Source organism: Aulonocara sp. 'chitande type north' Nkhata Bay, linkage group LG5 (genome assembly GCF_057382095.1).
Source record: "Aulonocara sp. 'chitande type north' Nkhata Bay isolate Kocher_YH1m ecotype deep benthic linkage group LG5, A_spYH_male_GT1.1, whole genome shotgun sequence".
Classification (NCBI taxonomy): domain Eukaryota; kingdom Metazoa; phylum Chordata; class Actinopteri; order Cichliformes; family Cichlidae; genus Aulonocara; species Aulonocara sp. 'chitande type north' Nkhata Bay.
Window position 1 is genome coordinate 34,403,182 of NC_141348.1, and position 18,682 is coordinate 34,421,863.

Below are 18,682 nucleotides of genomic sequence, written 5' to 3' on the forward strand. Positions count from 1 at the left end.
TCATTGGAAGAGCTGCTGCTGTTCTTGTAAAAACGTCATTTTCTTCTTATCTTTACTTACTGAGAGAAGGACGACAGTTTGTTTAGCTAGTCTACCTCTCAGCATGAATGATTTCTCACACAAACATACTGACGTTCATGTTTCAGCTCCATCGGGTTGAAAGGGAGGCTTTGCTCTTTATATTCAGTCGAACACACTCAGAGCTGGTCAAACTATCTGATCATCTGTGCTGGAATCAAACATTTGTTTCCCCATCATAGAGTTCATCCACTCAAAGTTAAAACTGCTTCCTGGAACAGGGTGCAGGTAAACTCTGCAGAAGGCTGGAGTGTGTGCGTGTGTGCTTTCTGAGGAGGAAACTAGTTGAGCAACTGTATTTGCTTTCTCAAACATTTAAAAGGTCCTGCCCTACACACACACACACTTTAACAAGACTAACTGTACAGTCACACACACAGTTTCATACCGCTGAAGAGGGAAGACGGAGAAGAAGCAATGAGTCGACTTCATAAGGACATGATGTAAATAGACAGAAAAACAGGTGTCTGTTATCATGTCCATCACTGTGAATCTGAAGAGGATCTTTAACCTGCCAGGGCGATCTGACAGAAAGGTCGAACTCTGCTTCAGAGGTCGGTAACACACAGCAGCAATGTCCGCACACACCTTTGGTCTCTTTGGCACATTAAGTGAAACAAAAGTGTGAGGACACACATGATCTGTGTTCTTGGTGTGCTTTATTGAACTTCTATCGTTTTTTTTTTTATCGTAAAAGTAACAGTACCAAACTGTAAAAATGCAACAGTCTAAATTCTGCATAAAAATACTGAAAGTATAAAAACTAGCAGAAAAGTGCCAATAATTTAAAACAAGTAAATCCAGAGTATTACATTTAAAAGGTGCATTACTGATTTGGAATTATGGGTTTTTATTATGGTGGCAGAGCAGTGTAGAGTTCATTGTCACTGCGTTACATCTTCTGTTTACATTTGAGACTCTGACGTTAGAGAGAAACTGTTTTTTTAAACTTCAGCCAATCCTTGATTTTGTTCTGCTTCACTTCCTCTGGAGGGACACTGGTAAGAGGAGGAGGAGAAATGGGAACAAATACATAAACTACAAACAGATGTAGCAACTGAAACAAGGGAAAAGTTATTTTAGCACTGCTGGCATGTGGAGATTTATTTATTTTGTTTATTTTTAAGCTGAGAAATTCACTGCATGAATTTAAATTTCATACAGTGAACAAATAAGAAAATCAAACGTGGAGCTCAGATGACGAGTAAAAACACGTTGAAGCTCAAATGATTGACAGGATTAAAGAAGCATTAAACTACACAAGGATGATGTTTATTGTTTAGGTTCACATTTCCAGTGTTTTTTTTTGTTGTTGTTGTTTTAATAAATTTTATCTAGTTTTTCCTGATATCTAGTGACGATTTTTTTGATGTGGTCCGAAGCCAACTTCAGTCTTGACTGAAACCAGCTTATTGTTTCATTATTGCCAGTAGCTGTACTGGTGTAAAACAGAAACTGCTTAAATCAACTTTTAGGCTGTGTTAAGAAGAGCGTTAAAGTGTACTCTGTGATGGTCTTTTCATTACAGCGTACAGAAAAGTTTATTTGTCAGCATTTGAACAAACATTAAATTGCTACACATGTACACGTATGGGTGTTACTCAGTCAACATTAAAATAAGTCCCTACACTGCAGAGGTGAAGCATTCAGATGCTGATGCGTATATTATCAGGGATTCAATTAGAAGTAAAGGCGATGCATTTAAAGTATTTAAGTAACTGTGACCACCACACCATTATAAACTGGTTTTAGAGTGTTTTATTGATGCATTAACGTGTAAATAAAACATTGCTGTACTTCAGTTGGTGCTTTTTTGTAAGATCTTTATAATTTTTTCATAATCTTACAATCTGTTTATTATCTCATTCTAACAACTGATCTGGTTTGGCTTTTGTAATAAATTCATACTATGATGACGATGAAGTTAAAATAATTAACAGTGAATGAGCGTTTGGCCAAAATATATTTATTATATATATTATATATAATTATTGTAATTATTAAAATAATGCCATTGACATTACTTTGAATTAAATAGTCATTAAAGCTGTATTTGTAAATGTCAGATAATTTAAATTAAAACATATTTACGGTAAGATAAGGATCACTCATTTCTGTGCAAAAAAACAATGAGGTACATTTTTTCTGAAATGTTGCAGCTTGAAATGATGAAAATTACAGCAAGTTATTGAATTACACATCTTTTTTTAAGAAGAAAAAAAAACATAGCCACAAAGTGGAACATTAGACAAGGCAGTATTGTTTTATTGCTATGTTTATATTTCATTCACAGTGTGCAGACAAAAGCATCACAGTCTGTCTGTCTTTCCTTCAGGTTTCACCCATAAAACCAGAGTCCTGCAGTGTGAGAATGTGGCCATCTTCAATGAGGTCAGTAAACCATATTATGCTATGGACATGCTCATGCCATTCAGAAAAGCGCCAGCTGGATGTATCCCTGTAAGCATATTCTGCAGATGAACATTTACAATCTCGAACCAAAGGATTTTTGGTGCTGGAAGCTTTCTGGTTTCCATCTGCTTTTTTCTTGTTTTCTGAGCACCATTGAACAATCACAGGCATTAGTTGGATTTGGGTAAATGGTCTATGCAGACCTCCAGAGTCTAAAGTTACCAGGCTAGCTTACCCATCCTCATAATCCCCAGATGTATAGTTACCTGACAAATCTGCTTTCCAAAACTATCTTCAAACTATGACCAGTTATAAAGCCAGTTCCTTGAAACCTGCATTTTTCTCTAATGATCTCCAGGGGACGACTCCTCTGGTTGCACGAAGATGAGACTGTCTATAAAACAATGGCGCTAAATTGTATTTTGACTTTACTATGGAGTTTTTATTCTCAGTCTGTATTTTAAAGTCTTCCTCAACACAGCGAGATATTTAATTTGTAAGTTAGATTAAAGCAGGGGTTAATATAGCTGTAACAAAATTGCGATGGAGAAGCTGGCACTTTATACCATCGCTCTCAGTTTCTCAATTCAGATCCACAAGTTAGTTGTGTCTGATTAAAAAACAAACAAAACAATCAAAAAAGAAAAGCGTGACGAGACCGGCCAAAATGCTTAGCTTGCATTTTCCAAATAGGAGGCCACAAATCAAAGGGAGGCATCACTATCGATCGCTCGTTTCTTGTGTGACTCTGGCGTTTAAAGAGATGTCTGTTCAGATGGGAGTGCGGAGATTAGCCTTCATTCTAATGGAAGCCCTCAGACACATGATTTATGCACAGGTTTGTGCAAACACACTTTTAGTAAGTGAGAGCATTTGAGATTTCAGATCAAATGATTTTCATCCTTTCTGTCTGTACTGGTCTGTACTTGTTTATCGTTATCAGGACCACGTTGAACTCGCAGGGGGCTGTTTGACACGTCAGACTTGGTTTTAAGAGGACAATAAATGGTCAGTTTGAGGCTCCTCACAAAGACAGAAACGCTGTGCGCGTGTTGGAGCTGGTAGCTGCTGCTGTTTGCCTGCTACAGATTGAAACTATTTTAATTAAACTGATATGAGAGTGTACCCCTCCTATAGTGCACACACAGCCACTCCTTCAGCACACACGCCTGCTACTGGAATGAATTGACGTTAATCTGCTTCACTCTGTTAAGACAGATGTGATAGATGAATCCATCCTCCTGGCATGGCTCACGGTCTGTTAGCTGGTTGGTCCACTAAACTGATCAGGTCTAAAATATTTAAACAACTCAACATGAAGGTTTTGATAGACATAACAGCCCATCCAATCCTAGACTGAACTACAACACTGGACTGATAGTTTTGGTTTACAAACCAAACCGACATCAACAAATTCTGCTTGTAATCTTGTGACATTTGGTACAGACATCATGCAGAGAGGCTGTATTGTTCAGTTAATTCTGATTCATTCTCAGGGATGTAACTACCATTCACAGTCCTTTATAATCTTTATTATCAGGTCATAGTTTGAATTTATCTAAAGCTGTCATTTATGACCAAAACCAAAAAGTCCAACATTTTAACTGTATGACATGTATGTGTGGCATTTTATCGAGCTGCTACATTTATAGTTGTAACTGTGACAGGATTCCTTCCGATAAGCTTTAAGGCGACTTTTATACTTAGTTCACACAAAAGAAAGAGGTTTAACAAATTGACATTATTGTGTGAATAAAATGTCATAAGACATGAGGAGATTCAACAAAGCTGACCAACTACCAAACCGAGAAACTCGTGCAGAGATTCTTTCCTAGTCTATTAATTATTTAATGACATAGAAGGAAGACAAGAATATTTCAGTGCACAGAGGCAGAAACTGTACTTGAAAAAGAAAGCAAACACCATCAATTATACATCCTGAATATGAAGACAGCAACGGGCACCTTTTTCTAGTTACTTGTGTTACAAGAAAAGGCTACAAGAAAAGCCATCTGACCGAAGTTCTTAAATGGGAACCATGACCACGGGCTAATCAGAAATTAATGCCAAAACCAGAAATATTTACGGGGTCTTAAGTATTAAAAGTATTTTGATTGGAGACAGGCCAGCATTAGGAGATGGAGATGCCCAGTGAAAATATGGTGATGACATTTAAGCACAGATTCACCCATGAGGTGAGCTACTAAAATAAAAAATGTTTAAAATATTTTAATGATATTTATTTATTAATTGGGAGGCACAGTGGTTAGCACTGGTGCCTCACAGCAAGGAGTTCCTAAGTTCAATTCCACCACCAGGCCAGGGTCTTTCTTTGCAGAGTTTGCTGTTTGCCCAGTTTCTCCCCGGATACTCCCACAGTCCAAAGACATGCAGTTAGTGATTCATTGGAAACACTAAATTGCCCATAGGTTTGAATGCGGGAGTGAATGTGAGCGTGAATGATTGTCTCGATGCATTATCCCTGTGACAATCTGGCAACCTATCTAGGGTGTACCCTCCCTCTCGCCCTTAGAAAGCTGGGACAGGCTTCAGCACCCCCGTGACCCTGAGAGGGATAAGCAGAAGAGAGTAGATATTTATTATTTTTCATATTATGCGTTCTTCTATTTTATTTTTAATTTAAATATTTGTTTTAATGCACACACTTCAGTTTAACATGTTTCCAGGACAGAGCACGACACTCATGTGCTGCATAGAGAACTGTTCATTTCCAACTAATGCCCCTAATTGGGCTTTTACATCCAACATGTGCACACTTTAGTTTAACAAGAAAAATATTACTACATTTATAAAAGTGCAAAAGTGTAAAATCGTATTATAAATAATGAATAATTGGCTGCAGTTCTGACTTGCTTTAAAGAAATGAGAGCTTTTGACATTCTTCCAAAAGAGATATATCTAAGAGGATACATCTCTGCCACATGTCAGAATACAAGTTTATGGTACCTAATGAAGCACCTGGCAACATTTCTGGGCAGCAGAGATTTTGGCAGCATTGCTGTGACACAGTGTCAAAAATACTCTCTTTAAACGTGACTCTCGCCGTATTGCCATCTTTGGTGTCCCAGTGGAGTACAAACGATTCTCCAACCGGTTAGATGGAGATCTCACCTCATTATTGGCAATGTGACACCTATTCCTACTCCATCAGCAATGCTCCCTCCCATGTGCAGTGGCTCTGTGATACAATGTCTTTTCTTAAACCTGATACGATCAACCATTCTCTCTGAGGCAAATCCCACAACTTCTCACATGTGGAAAGCCTTCCTGACACATTTTAGCTCAGTATAATCCCCGTCTCCAGATGTGTCCCCATCCATGTTCTCCCACCTTCTTGATTCTGTATCTATTGACTTATTAGTTTTTTCTTTTTCTCTCTTATTGTTTCTTCTGTGATTGATTTTAGAAGTTGAAAGGCCTTTCCGACAATAAATACATTAAAAGAAAAAGAAACACTATTGCATGATTTCAAAGATGAAAAAAGAAAGCCGAGTAAAAGCCTCAGTCTCATTACATAACCTCCTGTTTGTTGATAAAGTAATACAGAAACCTCTTGTGACGTGATCATGAGTATCTGAGTATATATTTCTTTGCTTCTGAGTCAGACATCTGTTTGTTCTTCAGGTGTGACCAGGTGAGTGTATCTGTGTGTGTCTGCCACACTATGATTAACAGCTGAAGTGGAAAATGTCCAAAGTTCTTTCCTGGATTTAGATTTAATTTTTCTGTTTGTTTGAGGATCAAATTCTTTTAGTACAACAATTACAAGATGTCATGGCTGAGAAAACGGAAATATTAACATTTGAAATAAAAACTGAACTTTTACAAATAAATGAAGCTAAATAACTGTGAATCATGATGAGTGATGGATCCTGACAGATTTGTTTCTTTATGACTTTTATCTGAGAATCCCAGCATGCTAATTAAAAATCATGACGTAATTGTCAAACTGCATCATAGAACCATATTTTGCTTTTATCTATGCTTCAGATACAAGAAGTGCGTCTGAAAATGTAGGCACCAGAGGCATTGCACAGTAGCTGATATAAAGTTTTACACAACAAATGTGTAAACCAAGAATATGAAGATGATTTGGCACAAAGATAGTGTGGTTTTATTTTTATTTTTCCTTACTTTTTCACATCTCTTTATTGAATTTTCAAATATATTCTGGTACATAAAAATACACCCCCTATTCATCCCAACTCCTGAACTATTCCCACCCCAGTAGGCTACAGTTATGGTTTTATGGATGTATTATTTATTTTCACAATAAAATGAAGTACAGCTTTCTTTTCTTTGGGATAAATATTATTTTTTGAAATTCTGAGTGACTTCTATTGAAATAAATTCCAAAAAATATTTTCTAAACTGTAAGAAAATCACTTAACCCAGATTTTTGACTCAAAGTGTCATTTTTTCCCCTTCTTGTTTCCATTTTTTTTTTTTTTTACTCAGACTTACTGGGTTGTTTTGGTTCAATCACTGCCTCCAAAAATGTCCTTAGTCAAGGCACTGAAAGATTAATGCATAATGTTTTAAACGAAATCAGGTCAGTATAAGTGTAAAACTGTGGAAAACTCCCGTTCTTGATTGTTTTATGTTGGGGATCTTAAATCTTAGAGTGTGTTTTAAGACCATTAATGGTTTTTGTTTTGAGTCCAGTGTCTTTTTTTAAAGAAGAAATTGTACAAATGACTGCAGCTCTGGCCAAAGACAACTTCAATGTTAAAATGTTTTTTCGTGTCAATTTCTACCAGCAGAATGATAGAAATAATCTCAAAACAAATCTACTTGTTGTCGTTGTGTTTAGATGTCAGAGGATCTATAGTGTGTTTTATAGTGTATGGAAGCATAACTACCATGTTTGTAAACCTCTGAACGAAGCTCAGTCATCTGAATTCAGTGAAGAAGTCGTTAAATACATTCAAAACTGTGTGTGTGTGTGTGTGTGTGTGTGTGTGTGTGTGTGTGTGTGTGTGTGTGTGTGTGTGTGTGTACTTGCAGCATTTCCGATGGCCTCACTACGGAAAAGAGATCAGTACTGAAGTTTTGACCGTCAGCGTTTACAACTGCAGTAAATTCTTCTCTAACAGGTAACACACACACACACACACACATCTAACAGATTAACAAAAACGTCATCATCACATCTTATTAGCAATTTGTCATAATGAAATAGTAACTAATAATGATAATTAATAGTAAAAGATAAGTCCTTGGTGAGTTTATGGGGTGCTTTCAATTATTATGATGAACACTCACACGTCTCTGCTGGGAGGACCTAATAACATAGATTATATACACAGAAATGATCATATTTGGATTAGAGGGTGGAGTACTAACCCTAGCAAGCCTGATTAGCATCCTTCCATCCATGATCTGTGCAATGAACAGACACAGATTTGCTAATTATTGTTATTCAGCCCTGCAGTTGCTCCATGAATAAGATGTGAGAAAAATGAAAATGAAGTAATGAAAAGCACCTGTGGTGTTAGAGTAGAAAGAAAAAGAAATTCAGTTTTGACATGTTTATACATTTTTACTTTCTCTATATTGACTAAATTGTATTTTTAAGCGTAAATATCAAATGCTGTTGTGTAAGTTATACTGAAAGCTTGTTTTTGTAGACTGCTTGGGAAGCTGATCATCAGCCTCCAGCATGTCGTGACTTCTGGGAGGTTGGTAGTACGGGAACCGCTCACCGATGCCAGCTACAGCCTGACTGATGTGAGGACGCACAATCACACACGGTGCTGTATGAAAGTCTGGATTTTAAATGCAAACACTTACCTCTGGTTACATCTCCTTCTTTCTGTAGATCTACATAGAGCTGGAAATTCGGTTTCATCCACTTGAAGGAACCGCAGGGACCTGGGATGGACGGGACTTTCTGAGCATAGATGAAGAAAAGGATGAGTAAGTAATATATATGCTGGACAGAAAAATCTTTTTTTTTAATCTCATCTGCAGTAAAGACCTGTTTTATGAAAGCGGCCACTGCAAGATGTTTTTAGCTTGACTAGTTTTGTTCTTTTGTTCTTCAGATCAACTCTGGTCATCAGAAATGAAGGAGCTGATGACATTGAAGGGTGAGAATTAACATCACTTACACAATCTTTAAAGTGAGCTGACACCAAAGCCGCTCTGTACATAGAGTAAAACTCTTCCTCACAGGAGTCTCCGATTCATTAATCATTCAAGCTTTTTATCAAGCAGTCAGTCTACAGTAATGTCAGTTTATTTATTTTTATAGCCCGATGCATCATGCATAAAGATTTAATGGGCTTCACATGCATAATAGCATATTAAAAATAAAACAAAAGAAAATAAATATTTAAAGAGTCACTGATATATTCAAACAAACAAACAAACAAACAAACAAACAAACAAAAGCCCAAAGATACCACAAATACAAAACAAAGAAAAAGAAAAAACAAGAAAATCATCTCAGGCTTGATGATTAATTAATCTCTGCTTCCATCCACCTCGACTCCTCCCTCTGTGGAGGCCATAGGTCTATGATAACATCATCTTCCTCATGCTTTCCCCTCATCTTTCCTTCATTATTTTGAGTCACACTTTCGCTCCTTTTCATGTGTATAGAAGTGTGTATGTTAGAATGAACGTGTGACCCTATGTGTCTGCGTGCTTATCTTTGATATGTGGCTTTTATTCAAACTAGGAAACACTTTGTAAGTCAGTGTTTTTTGTTATTATTATTATTCACAAAAGTGTGGCAAGCCTCTCTGACCACGGTGTCTCACTCTAGTCCAAGCCTGTGCACTGCTGGAATAACGTTTCTGTAAATCGTGGTTGAGTTTGTCACTGTGTCTCGTATTTTCCCATCAGGCAGCGGACAATCGGCCGCCTCGATCAATTGGACAGAGAGGCTCGGCGCCTGGGGCAGAATCTGCTTCCGAGGGATGAGGAAGACGAGGATGGTGATTACGATGATTACGATGATGACGTGATGGACATGGAGGCTTCGAACATCATCTTTACGTCTCTGCTGAGGTAAATCAGGTTACCTTCTCTATGTTATACTACCTGTAGCTTATCTGAGTGAAGTTGAAATGATTACTGTCTGCTGTTTTATGTGTGTGTTTGTGCGTGTGCGCGCAGTCGTTGCAGGCCGCTGTCTAAAAGTTCTGTTGGAGCGATGCCCAGAGTCCAGAGCTTCCAGGTGAGTTCATGCAGCTATTTATTTCTGAGGCTGGTGTTTACAGGACAGGTTCAGGTCAGGGATGCCAAACATGCGGCACGCAGACCACAACCTGTTCTCAAGATGGGTCCAATCCAGCCAACTGCCTGGCTTTGCAAAGAGACAAACCTGTAGGAGAAGAACTTTTGAGTGTATTTTAGAACATTGGAGTTTTATATTGGAGTTAATATTTTTTATTATCTGTTTTGGTTTATTTCTTTACATACCATGAAACAAAAACACATTTCTTACAGTTTTTATGTAATGGTCTTACTCATCTGGCTACCTAGTCAACAAAATGGGATGCACATAGCCCATAAACTAAGATTTGACAACCCCAATTAAGTAATTTTTCCTCCTTACATTTGCTGGGAAAGTATTAGGAATCTTGTCCCAGGTAGCCATTAATTAAAAGATAAAGTTTGTCTACAGGATAGAGAAATGCTGCTGTAGTCAGTGAAAGAAATCTGTCAGAGTATTTCATAATTAATCAATCATACATAGAAAATATTCAGTCTTTATCAGTGGGAGAAAATGTAAAACCTGTGAAACAGTTAAAAGTCCAAAATCTGTGCCCTTCACATTGTCCAAAACACTCCAGTGGGCCAGATTTGAGTCTTTTTGTCAGGCCAATTCTCGCCCCTGTGCCTCATGTTTAACACCAACATGTGCTTTAGATAAAGTCAACAGACAGACCTGGATATCACTCAGTCCTCTATCATTACACACTATAAAGACCATAAATTTGAATTGTGTGTGTGTGTGTGTGTGTGTGTGTGTGTGTGTGTGTGTGTGTGTGTGTGTGTGTGTACAGGTAAATGTGAACATCCTCGAGGCCCAGAAGCTGGTTGGAGTGAACATCAACCCTGCAGTTTTCATCAGCGTAGGAAACCAGAAAAGACACACTGCAACTCAGAAATCCACCAACTGTCCGTTCTACAACGAGGTACAGTGGAGTGGAGATCAGAGCAGAACACAGTAGACTGCAGTAGAGTCCATCACAGTTTTTTTTTCTGTTCTTTCAGAACTTCCAGTTTGACTTCCAGGAAGCTCCACAGACTTTCCTTGATAAAGTCATAGAGATAAAGGTCAGCTCTATTAATTTTCCAATTGTCTCTCATGATGTTGCCATGGTGACATACTTGAGGGTATGGCCTAAGTGAACACCTGTGATGTTTCTTCCTCTCAGGTGTTCCACAGGCGGACTTTGGCCTTCCTGTTGACCCACATTGGAACCTTCAAGATTGACATATCTACCGTGTACAACCAGCCGGGTATAAGTACTTTTCACAGTGTGGTACTCTGATCTGACTACTGCAGTACTCACTGACCTCTTTTCTCTCTGCCTCTCCAGACCACCGCTTCTACCAGAAGTGGGCTCCTCTCACTGATCCTGCAGATACAAGGTCAGGGATCAAAGGTTATGTCAAGGCCAGCCTCAATGTGCTAATGAAGGGGGATACTCTGAGCATGCCCAGTCTGCCATCGTCCTCCTCGTCTGGAGCCACCGAAGACATTGAAAAGTCAGTTCTAATGCCGTATTGGAATCATTATTAGTCCTCATGTCTTATTCACCTTTATTTCAGACAAGATTAGTCCCTATCATTGTAAAAACAATCAATAATAATCATTACCAATAACATAAAAAACAGAAGATGTAAAGAGAACCTGTCATTTCTAGTCTGATACTTTTATTATTATGCAGCAATTTGTTTTTGTCTGAAACAAGCAGTTTTAGTTCCCTTCACACTCAACCTCCCTTTATACATGGCCTTATTGTTGCCCCTCATAAGCAAACGGTTTGAACAGCAGGTGCGTTGGGCTTCTGTATTCACAGGAAATGATTGTATTGGCTGCACTCTGCTGCTTTCTCTGGCATCATGTCGAGTCCCGACAAGTCATCTCGCTCATCTAGCTCTTGATCCATCACAATTCAGTGATAAAATGAAAAATGTGGCAATGAGGACCTCAAGTCATTCTGTGTTTGAGTAATTCTGAGCAGTGCTGCAGGAGGAGCAGTGATTTTTGTGAATTTTAGCTTGCCATGGTATAGCAGTCCTTGGGCCAACTGAGCTAAAAACTGCCTGAAACTGAGTGTTTAGACCAGTCTAAAGCCCATTTTTCCCTAAATGGAATTATTTCCACATTTGCTGACCTCATGTTTAAAACAAAATTATTTATACACCCCCTAATTTGAGTATGAAAAATACAAATAGCGTCCTTGTTTAACAAAACAACACAGTCGTGAATGCAGAGATTATGACTTAACAAGGCCACCTCAGTCCTAGCAGACCCCTAAAATCAAGTGTGGGCACAAATAAATCAACACCACCTCTTATTGTTCTGGATAATTTACCTAATGGAAGCACTTAAGTATTATTAAATTCTGTTCTTTTGAATTCTTTTGGCGACAGAGAAAAACTGGACTCAGAGTGGTCAAGCTCAAAAAATGATCTTTATTTTACATTTCTGGAAATGGAGACCTGAACACACAAACACACAAGCTCAGGTCTGAAAGCATTAGAAGCCAGCATGGTTATATAGTTCTGCTGCACGTCACACAAACATAGTTTCGATATAAACAACTCCTTCTGTGTTTCTAGTTTCGCTTTTTCTGTCTAGTTTCCTGTGATTTATTAATATGTCTCTGCACTAAACTTCCCCTTTCTTTACTTCAGGATTCACTGTGTTTAGATGACGTGATGAGATGGGGTCGTCTGTCTTACTAGTAATTTTGCTCTTTATTCTAAAGGTTCCAGTTTGCTAACTTTTGTCATGAGTTCAACCACTAAACTTATGGGCGCATCAAATCTCAGCAAAACAAAAATGCAGATCTCGTTGTGAACTATTGAATCTGAGATTGATAAAAACATACAGCACACATCATCAGTGGGTTGTGATATTGTGTTTTTCCTGCAGGAACTTGCTGCTTCCTCGTGGTATGCCTTCTGAGCGCCCCTGGGCTCGGTTCCGTGTCCGGATCTACAGGGCCGAGGGTTTGCCCACCATGGAGGCGGGGCTAATGGCCTTTGTGTCTGTCACTGACAGGACTGTATTCATTGACCCCTATGTGAAGGTGACCTTCGCTGGCCAACAGGTACTCAGATATATAAATGTACAAATGTTGTTTGTGGTCTGAGTGCTGGTTCAGAAGCATTGCTGAAACAAATTTTCCTGCATTTCAACTTGTGTACCAAACTTTGGTTTCTGCTATTGTCACATCTGCAAGAAAAACACAAACAGGATGTTCACAGCTTTATAATATTCATAGGTCAGTCCTAGAATTGCATTAAACTTTTTGTGCTCATTTTCAACTCTGTTTAGTTTTGCTAGAGTAGCTTCAGAGATTAAAATCATCCTTACCTACATTTTAATGGGCTTGCTTAGCTCCTCCCCCTTCAACCCAACTTTTTTCTAATTAGTTCACCTCCACAAACAGAAGGTCTGGACAGCCTGCAGATTGGGCTTTCATACTGACAGCCTAATCTTGACCACATTAGGGATGTTCCTTCTGACTGAATAAATACAGAACCAGGAGTAGAAAGAACTGTCTGATAGTGAATGTTTACAGCAGTCTAAGGCCTCCTTTCAGCTTGAAGGGTTTACTTGTACATACACTGACATCACTATCTGAATTGTTGGCCATGTATCATATATCACAGAAAATATCGGAAAGCAGAATAGGCTGTTTTTAAGTTGTTTTGCTTTTGATAACAATGTTTGGAGTTGTCACATTTCATAATCTTTTTGTGTGTCTGCTTTCAGGGGGAAACATCTGTCGCCACTGCCACCAACTGCCCAGTTTGGAACGAGGAGATCTCCTTCATTGAACAGTTTCCTCCTCTGGCTCAGCGAATCAAAGTTCAGATTCTTGATGACTCTAAGATGGGCGACATCGCTTTGGCAACTCACTTTCTTGACTTGCAGCAGATCTCTGACCCCACCAGGAATGGTGTGACCCCAGATTTACACTGTCTTAATAAAACAATGCATAATGTTTTTTTTCCTTAATTCTATTAAAAAATGATGAAAAACTTGAAAATCAAATCTTAATCTGCAAAGATAACCGAGTATTTGTCACTTTAACACTTCCTGCTCACTTGTGGTAGGAACAAAGCTTCAAGGAAGCTGTGATCAATGATTAAAAATTGTATTATTGGTAAACTGAAAAGTTTTAAGCAAAGCAATAAGTATTGACAAAATTTTGTTTTTGTCCCTTTTAAATACAGCCAACGTTACATGTTTGGCATACCGACATTATTTGAAAAACGTTATTTTGAAAAATGTATTATGCTAAAATGTATTATACCATTAATTGAAACAGCAGAATTTCTGTCCCTCCTTTATCTGCAGGATTTAACCCCACCTTTGGCCCAAGCTGGGTTAACCTTTATGGATCTCCTCAGAACTCCACCCTTGGAGATGTCCACCAGGTAATCTACACCCAGCAAACCAGCATTAAGAAAGGCAGTATTTTGCTCTCTATCTGAAAATAGGATGGAGATGAATATTTGTTGTTTGCCTCATTCAGCAAGTTTAGTTTAGCACAAAGACTAAAAAAGATGGTAAGAGTTCTTCTGGCTTTATCTAAAAAAAAATATATAAAAAAAATCTCCTCTACTATCCAAAGTCCCCCCAGAACTAACAATTGTGTTGTCCTTAGACAGAATAATATTGGCTACTTTCAACTACTGACAGTGTGTACGCTAAGCTAATGTAACCTAATCAGCTGCTGTTTAAAAACTTCCAGGCATCTTGTGGAGTCATCCGCAGGAATAATATGTAGCCTTTGCAGGATTAAAATAATCGTAACTAGAGGACTTCACGATAATTTGTAACATAAAAACATCACTGCTTTCACAATGCTACTTGGAAGGAGAAGAATATTACTATGTTGGGAATCTAAAAACCCGCCCAATGTGTCCCTGTGGTTTGGCAACCTCAATTAATTCAATTACAAATAATAAAATACAATCTCTGAGGGTTCAGGGACAAATTCAGTGCTAACATACCTACATTGCTTAAGACTTCAAAACTTGCCCACCTAGCAGCCCTATCACATTAACATTTGTGTGTTTTATGTGTACATGTGAACTATAGCATGCAGGTCACGGCTTCAGCAGTAGTAAACCTATGCGAATACTCGTTTTTTTTTATGGACTGGTGTCCTACCATGTGTTCTGGGTGGGTGTTTGGTATTACTTTCCAAAGGGAATGTGGAGGGGAAAAATGTAACAATGACAATATGTATACTGATATATCTTTTGTTCACTTCTTCAGGCTTTGAATGAGGGTCTGGGCGAAGGACTGTTCTACCGTGGCCGAATCCTCCTCGCTCTCTCCATGGAGGTCTATTCTTCCTCCTCAGCCATCGCTGCAGACACAGGCTCTGCTGCCTTGGGAAAGGTACCTGAACAGCTGAAACTTCAGTATCAGTCAAAACAATTCGCAAACACTTCAGTTTATCAGCAGTATTTTCTATACGATGTTTCGCTCTAATCAGGATTTTGGATCTCAACAACAACATCATGTAATACAATGTTATTTAATTTTATTGCTGGCCTGATTTCTGCATTAATGACGTTACTAATTCATTTCTGAATCTATATTTTGCCCTTAAAGATGAAAGGAGCCCTGAGTAAGCTGGGATCGAGGAAGAAAAGGAGCAGTAAAAAAGATAAGAAGGAAGGTCAGTCTGCTGAAACTGAGAGAAAATAAACTAAAGTAATGTCTAAGCTGCCAAAGTGCATTTTTTTCAAGAAAAATTAGATCACTGGAGATGAAGGGACCTTTTCCAGTCAGTTTCAGCTCTGTGCTTTTGTGCTTGGACTCACTTTGTATGAGTCTTGATGCAGACCCCTAGTTCCTCCTCTGACTGATTCACCTTCCAGCGTCTTGTTACCGATTGGCTCACCCATCTCATAACCAAAAGATCTGGACAGCAGGTGATTGGGACAGCAAAGCTGTGCACCTGACATGACCATAGAAGGGTTATTTACTTTCTTTGACATCATACAGATTCAACAGTTGAAAAAAAGTGCATTTAGCACAGTCTGAAGCCTGAGAAAAAAAACCAGGACTTTATGACCTCCCCCAGTGGCAACTTAATGAGTTTGAAGTAAGAGGAAGTGAATTCAGTTGTGGTGAACGAGAAGAAATTTTGGGGGCAAAACTGTTTCACTGATATTCTCAGACTTCTTTGAAAGCTGAGCTGAAACAAAATGTTTTATCTTTTAACACAATATATTTTCCTTTATTTACTCTGGATAATCGAAGCCAATGACAAAAAGTATAGTTAGGATAAAAAAATAGGTTAACTGTACAGAATAAAGGAATCCACTTGTTTTGCTTCCTTCTTGTAGCAGCAGCATCTCAGGCTGCTAGTGGACCTGATGAGTCAGGGGAGGCGAGTGTTGAGGTACCAGAGGCTGCGACTGTGGATGTCGAGGAGATCCACCCTCTCCCAGAGGTGAGTACCAATTATACTGTGATAGCTGAGAATATTTAAAAAAAATATATATATACATATTTTTTATTCTGTTTTCAACACTGAGATCAAATTTGATCTTTTCTCATTGTTTTGTTTCTGCTCTTCCCTTCTCTGCATACGTAGAGACATGAACGACACACTATACATGATTTTTTTAAATTTCTAAATTGTTGGGAATTTTCTGCTCATCACTTAAGGGAAGTTATTTTCCTCCTCAGGGTCTCCTGGGACAGAAGGAGGAGTTTCTGCTGTTTGCATCTCTGTTTGAAGTCACAATGATGGAACCATCTGTAGGAACCAAACCAATAACCTTTGAACTCTCCATAGGTAAATGTGGTGGTCAGTTTGCAGGATATGGGAACTGCTGGTTTAGTCACTGTGGGTCAACAGTTAGATATTATCTTCACTGATAGTTTATCTGATTATTATTTTCTTAGTAAATTGTTGATATCAGAGATTGAGTCAAATCCTGTAAATTGATAGCTAGACGGACCTTCTGTGGTTGTGAGGAAGAAACCACAGATTGCAGTGGCCGCTCTGGTTTTCGCTGCCTGGGGCTCAAATTTCACATTTTATTTGCAATGGTGAATCCTTGAACTCCAGGTACTGATGTGTTTTTCCCAGGGAATTATGGGAAAGCAGTACAGGTTAGGAAGTCAAAGAAGAAGCAGAGCAAGGAGGATCTGAGAAGGAGCAGGGAAGAGCTGAGGAGCAGCAGAGAGGATCTGAGCGAGGAGACTCGGAATCTGCTGGATTCAGAGGACGAGCTGGACCGAGAGGAGGTTCAAAGTCCTGAACCTGAGAACAGATCTGTGTCTGCTGCCATGAGGCCCCAACCCACCGAGTACAGCAGGTAACCTCTGCCCCCTTTAGATTACTAGGACACGGTTCATCACAATTTTCTAACCTTAACTCAAGATAACTTAAGAACATCAAAAATGATTTCTGTTTGGAAAAAGTCTTCCCATCGTTTGTCCATCCCTGGGCAGAAGCTCTGCATTAGACAACTTTCTGCAGAAATAAATTAATCACATTGTGATGACACTTCTGATAAATATTGTAGAGTTCATTCTTCAAATACTATAACCCATGCAGCCCATTAACTGAATTAACCAATGAACAGTGTTGATAGAAGATGCATGTGACCTATGTAATTCTCTGTCATCTCACGTCTTCAAATGATAACCCCGTGTCTTTTCCAATACTTCGATTGCCTGTTTAAGGAGATATTTTTTTTATATGTGACCCTAACATGACTTTCATTATGTCTTTTGGCCTCTAAGGTCTTTCCAGTGTCTCCAACTTCATCCCCCATTAGTGAAATCGAAGCCTTGTTTGTTTGTCTGGAGTCAGTTTGAAGACCACAGCTTTCGTCTCTATCAGGCTAACTGGCTGAGCAAGATGGCAGACAGGCTGGTGAGACTCGATGGATTTCCAATTTCAAAAATGAAATTATATATATTTTAAGTTATGCATACAGCGCCATCCGTGCTCTCTCTACTTTTAGGAGATTGGTCTCGATGAGGTGGAAAAACTTTTGAGGAGGCCGAGGAGTAAAGCGAAGCAGCGACTGGACGAGGTGCTGCTGGAGCTCGTGGTCTCCTGCAAGTCAGTGTCCTCCTTCTGAAAGCTGTATTAGAAATGATTCCGTTTAGTTTGTTCTGATCTAACTTTATTTGTCTTTTGGTCTTTTCACTTTTCTAATGTTCTCCCTTCTTTCTCTCTGCAGACAGTTCAGTGCTTTCTCTGAAAAGAGATCTCAGTCGCGTCCCAACAACCTCGATAAATGCAGAAGGAACTTCATCAAGAAGAATTTGGTGAGTCTGTTCTCATGTCCTTCCTTTACCCATCACCATCTACCTGCCTGTTTCTCTCTGCCTGATTGAATGTCTTACTTTGTCCAGATCCTGCTGGCCAGGCAAGCAGTCAGGGCCAGGCGAAGGATTACAAGACGGACTGCCAAACAGCGGCTAATGGAGAGCAAGAGATTCCTCAAGAAGCTCCGCCTACTGGCTGTAGAGGTCAGAGTTCAAAGAGTGTGACTGATAGTCACCAAAAAGATGTTAGAAAATCGCTTTATGTACAATATGTTGCAAGTCTGACATCTACTGCCCACGCTGTGCTCTCTTCAGCCCCAGAGTACCATCCCAGATGCTTTCATATGGCTACTGAGTGGAAACAAGCGACTAGCTTACGTCAGGATCCCGGCCTACTCCATCCTGTTTTCATTGGTGGAGGAGCAGAGGGGGCGGGACTGTGGCAAAGTCAGCACTCTTTACATGAAGGTAACCATTCCGTCTCTAGTCATCAGTGAAACCCATGATAATTTGCTTTAGTTAAATCCAGCACTGGTAATACCATTAGGGGCAGTTTGTTTTGAAATAAATTCATAAATCAATGAAACCACACAAATCTGTCAAAACTTATAATATTAACAATATAGGTGCGATAAAAAATAATATAGCAATGATAACATG

The 18,682-nt window shown here is 38.9% G+C and overlaps 1 protein-coding gene across 1 annotated transcript in view; it reads left to right on the forward strand.

Annotated features, from left to right (window-relative positions):
• The first annotated feature begins 478 nt into the window (after positions 1 to 478).
• The window catches only part of fer1l4 (fer-1 like family member 4), a 30,182-nt gene continuing 11,978 nt past the window's right edge, over positions 479 to 18,682 (forward strand). Inside the window, exons 1-25 of the mRNA XM_086293158.1 lie at positions 479 to 632; positions 2,414 to 2,469; positions 7,519 to 7,607; positions 8,142 to 8,241; positions 8,333 to 8,430; positions 8,559 to 8,603; positions 9,364 to 9,528; positions 9,637 to 9,697; positions 10,530 to 10,661; positions 10,741 to 10,803; positions 10,905 to 10,989; positions 11,070 to 11,238; positions 12,635 to 12,812; positions 13,481 to 13,667; positions 14,069 to 14,148; positions 14,996 to 15,121; positions 15,338 to 15,404; positions 16,078 to 16,184; positions 16,424 to 16,532; positions 16,830 to 17,058; positions 17,489 to 17,621; positions 17,713 to 17,813; positions 17,935 to 18,022; positions 18,110 to 18,226; positions 18,338 to 18,490. Coding sequence (XP_086149284.1) covers positions 554 to 632; positions 2,414 to 2,469; positions 7,519 to 7,607; positions 8,142 to 8,241; positions 8,333 to 8,430; positions 8,559 to 8,603; positions 9,364 to 9,528; positions 9,637 to 9,697; positions 10,530 to 10,661; positions 10,741 to 10,803; positions 10,905 to 10,989; positions 11,070 to 11,238; positions 12,635 to 12,812; positions 13,481 to 13,667; positions 14,069 to 14,148; positions 14,996 to 15,121; positions 15,338 to 15,404; positions 16,078 to 16,184; positions 16,424 to 16,532; positions 16,830 to 17,058; positions 17,489 to 17,621; positions 17,713 to 17,813; positions 17,935 to 18,022; positions 18,110 to 18,226; positions 18,338 to 18,490 — 2,817 coding nt within the window. The 5' untranslated portion in view covers positions 479 to 553. The remainder of the gene's footprint in view (positions 633 to 2,413; positions 2,470 to 7,518; positions 7,608 to 8,141; positions 8,242 to 8,332; positions 8,431 to 8,558; positions 8,604 to 9,363; positions 9,529 to 9,636; positions 9,698 to 10,529; positions 10,662 to 10,740; positions 10,804 to 10,904; positions 10,990 to 11,069; positions 11,239 to 12,634; positions 12,813 to 13,480; positions 13,668 to 14,068; positions 14,149 to 14,995; positions 15,122 to 15,337; positions 15,405 to 16,077; positions 16,185 to 16,423; positions 16,533 to 16,829; positions 17,059 to 17,488; positions 17,622 to 17,712; positions 17,814 to 17,934; positions 18,023 to 18,109; positions 18,227 to 18,337; positions 18,491 to 18,682) is intronic.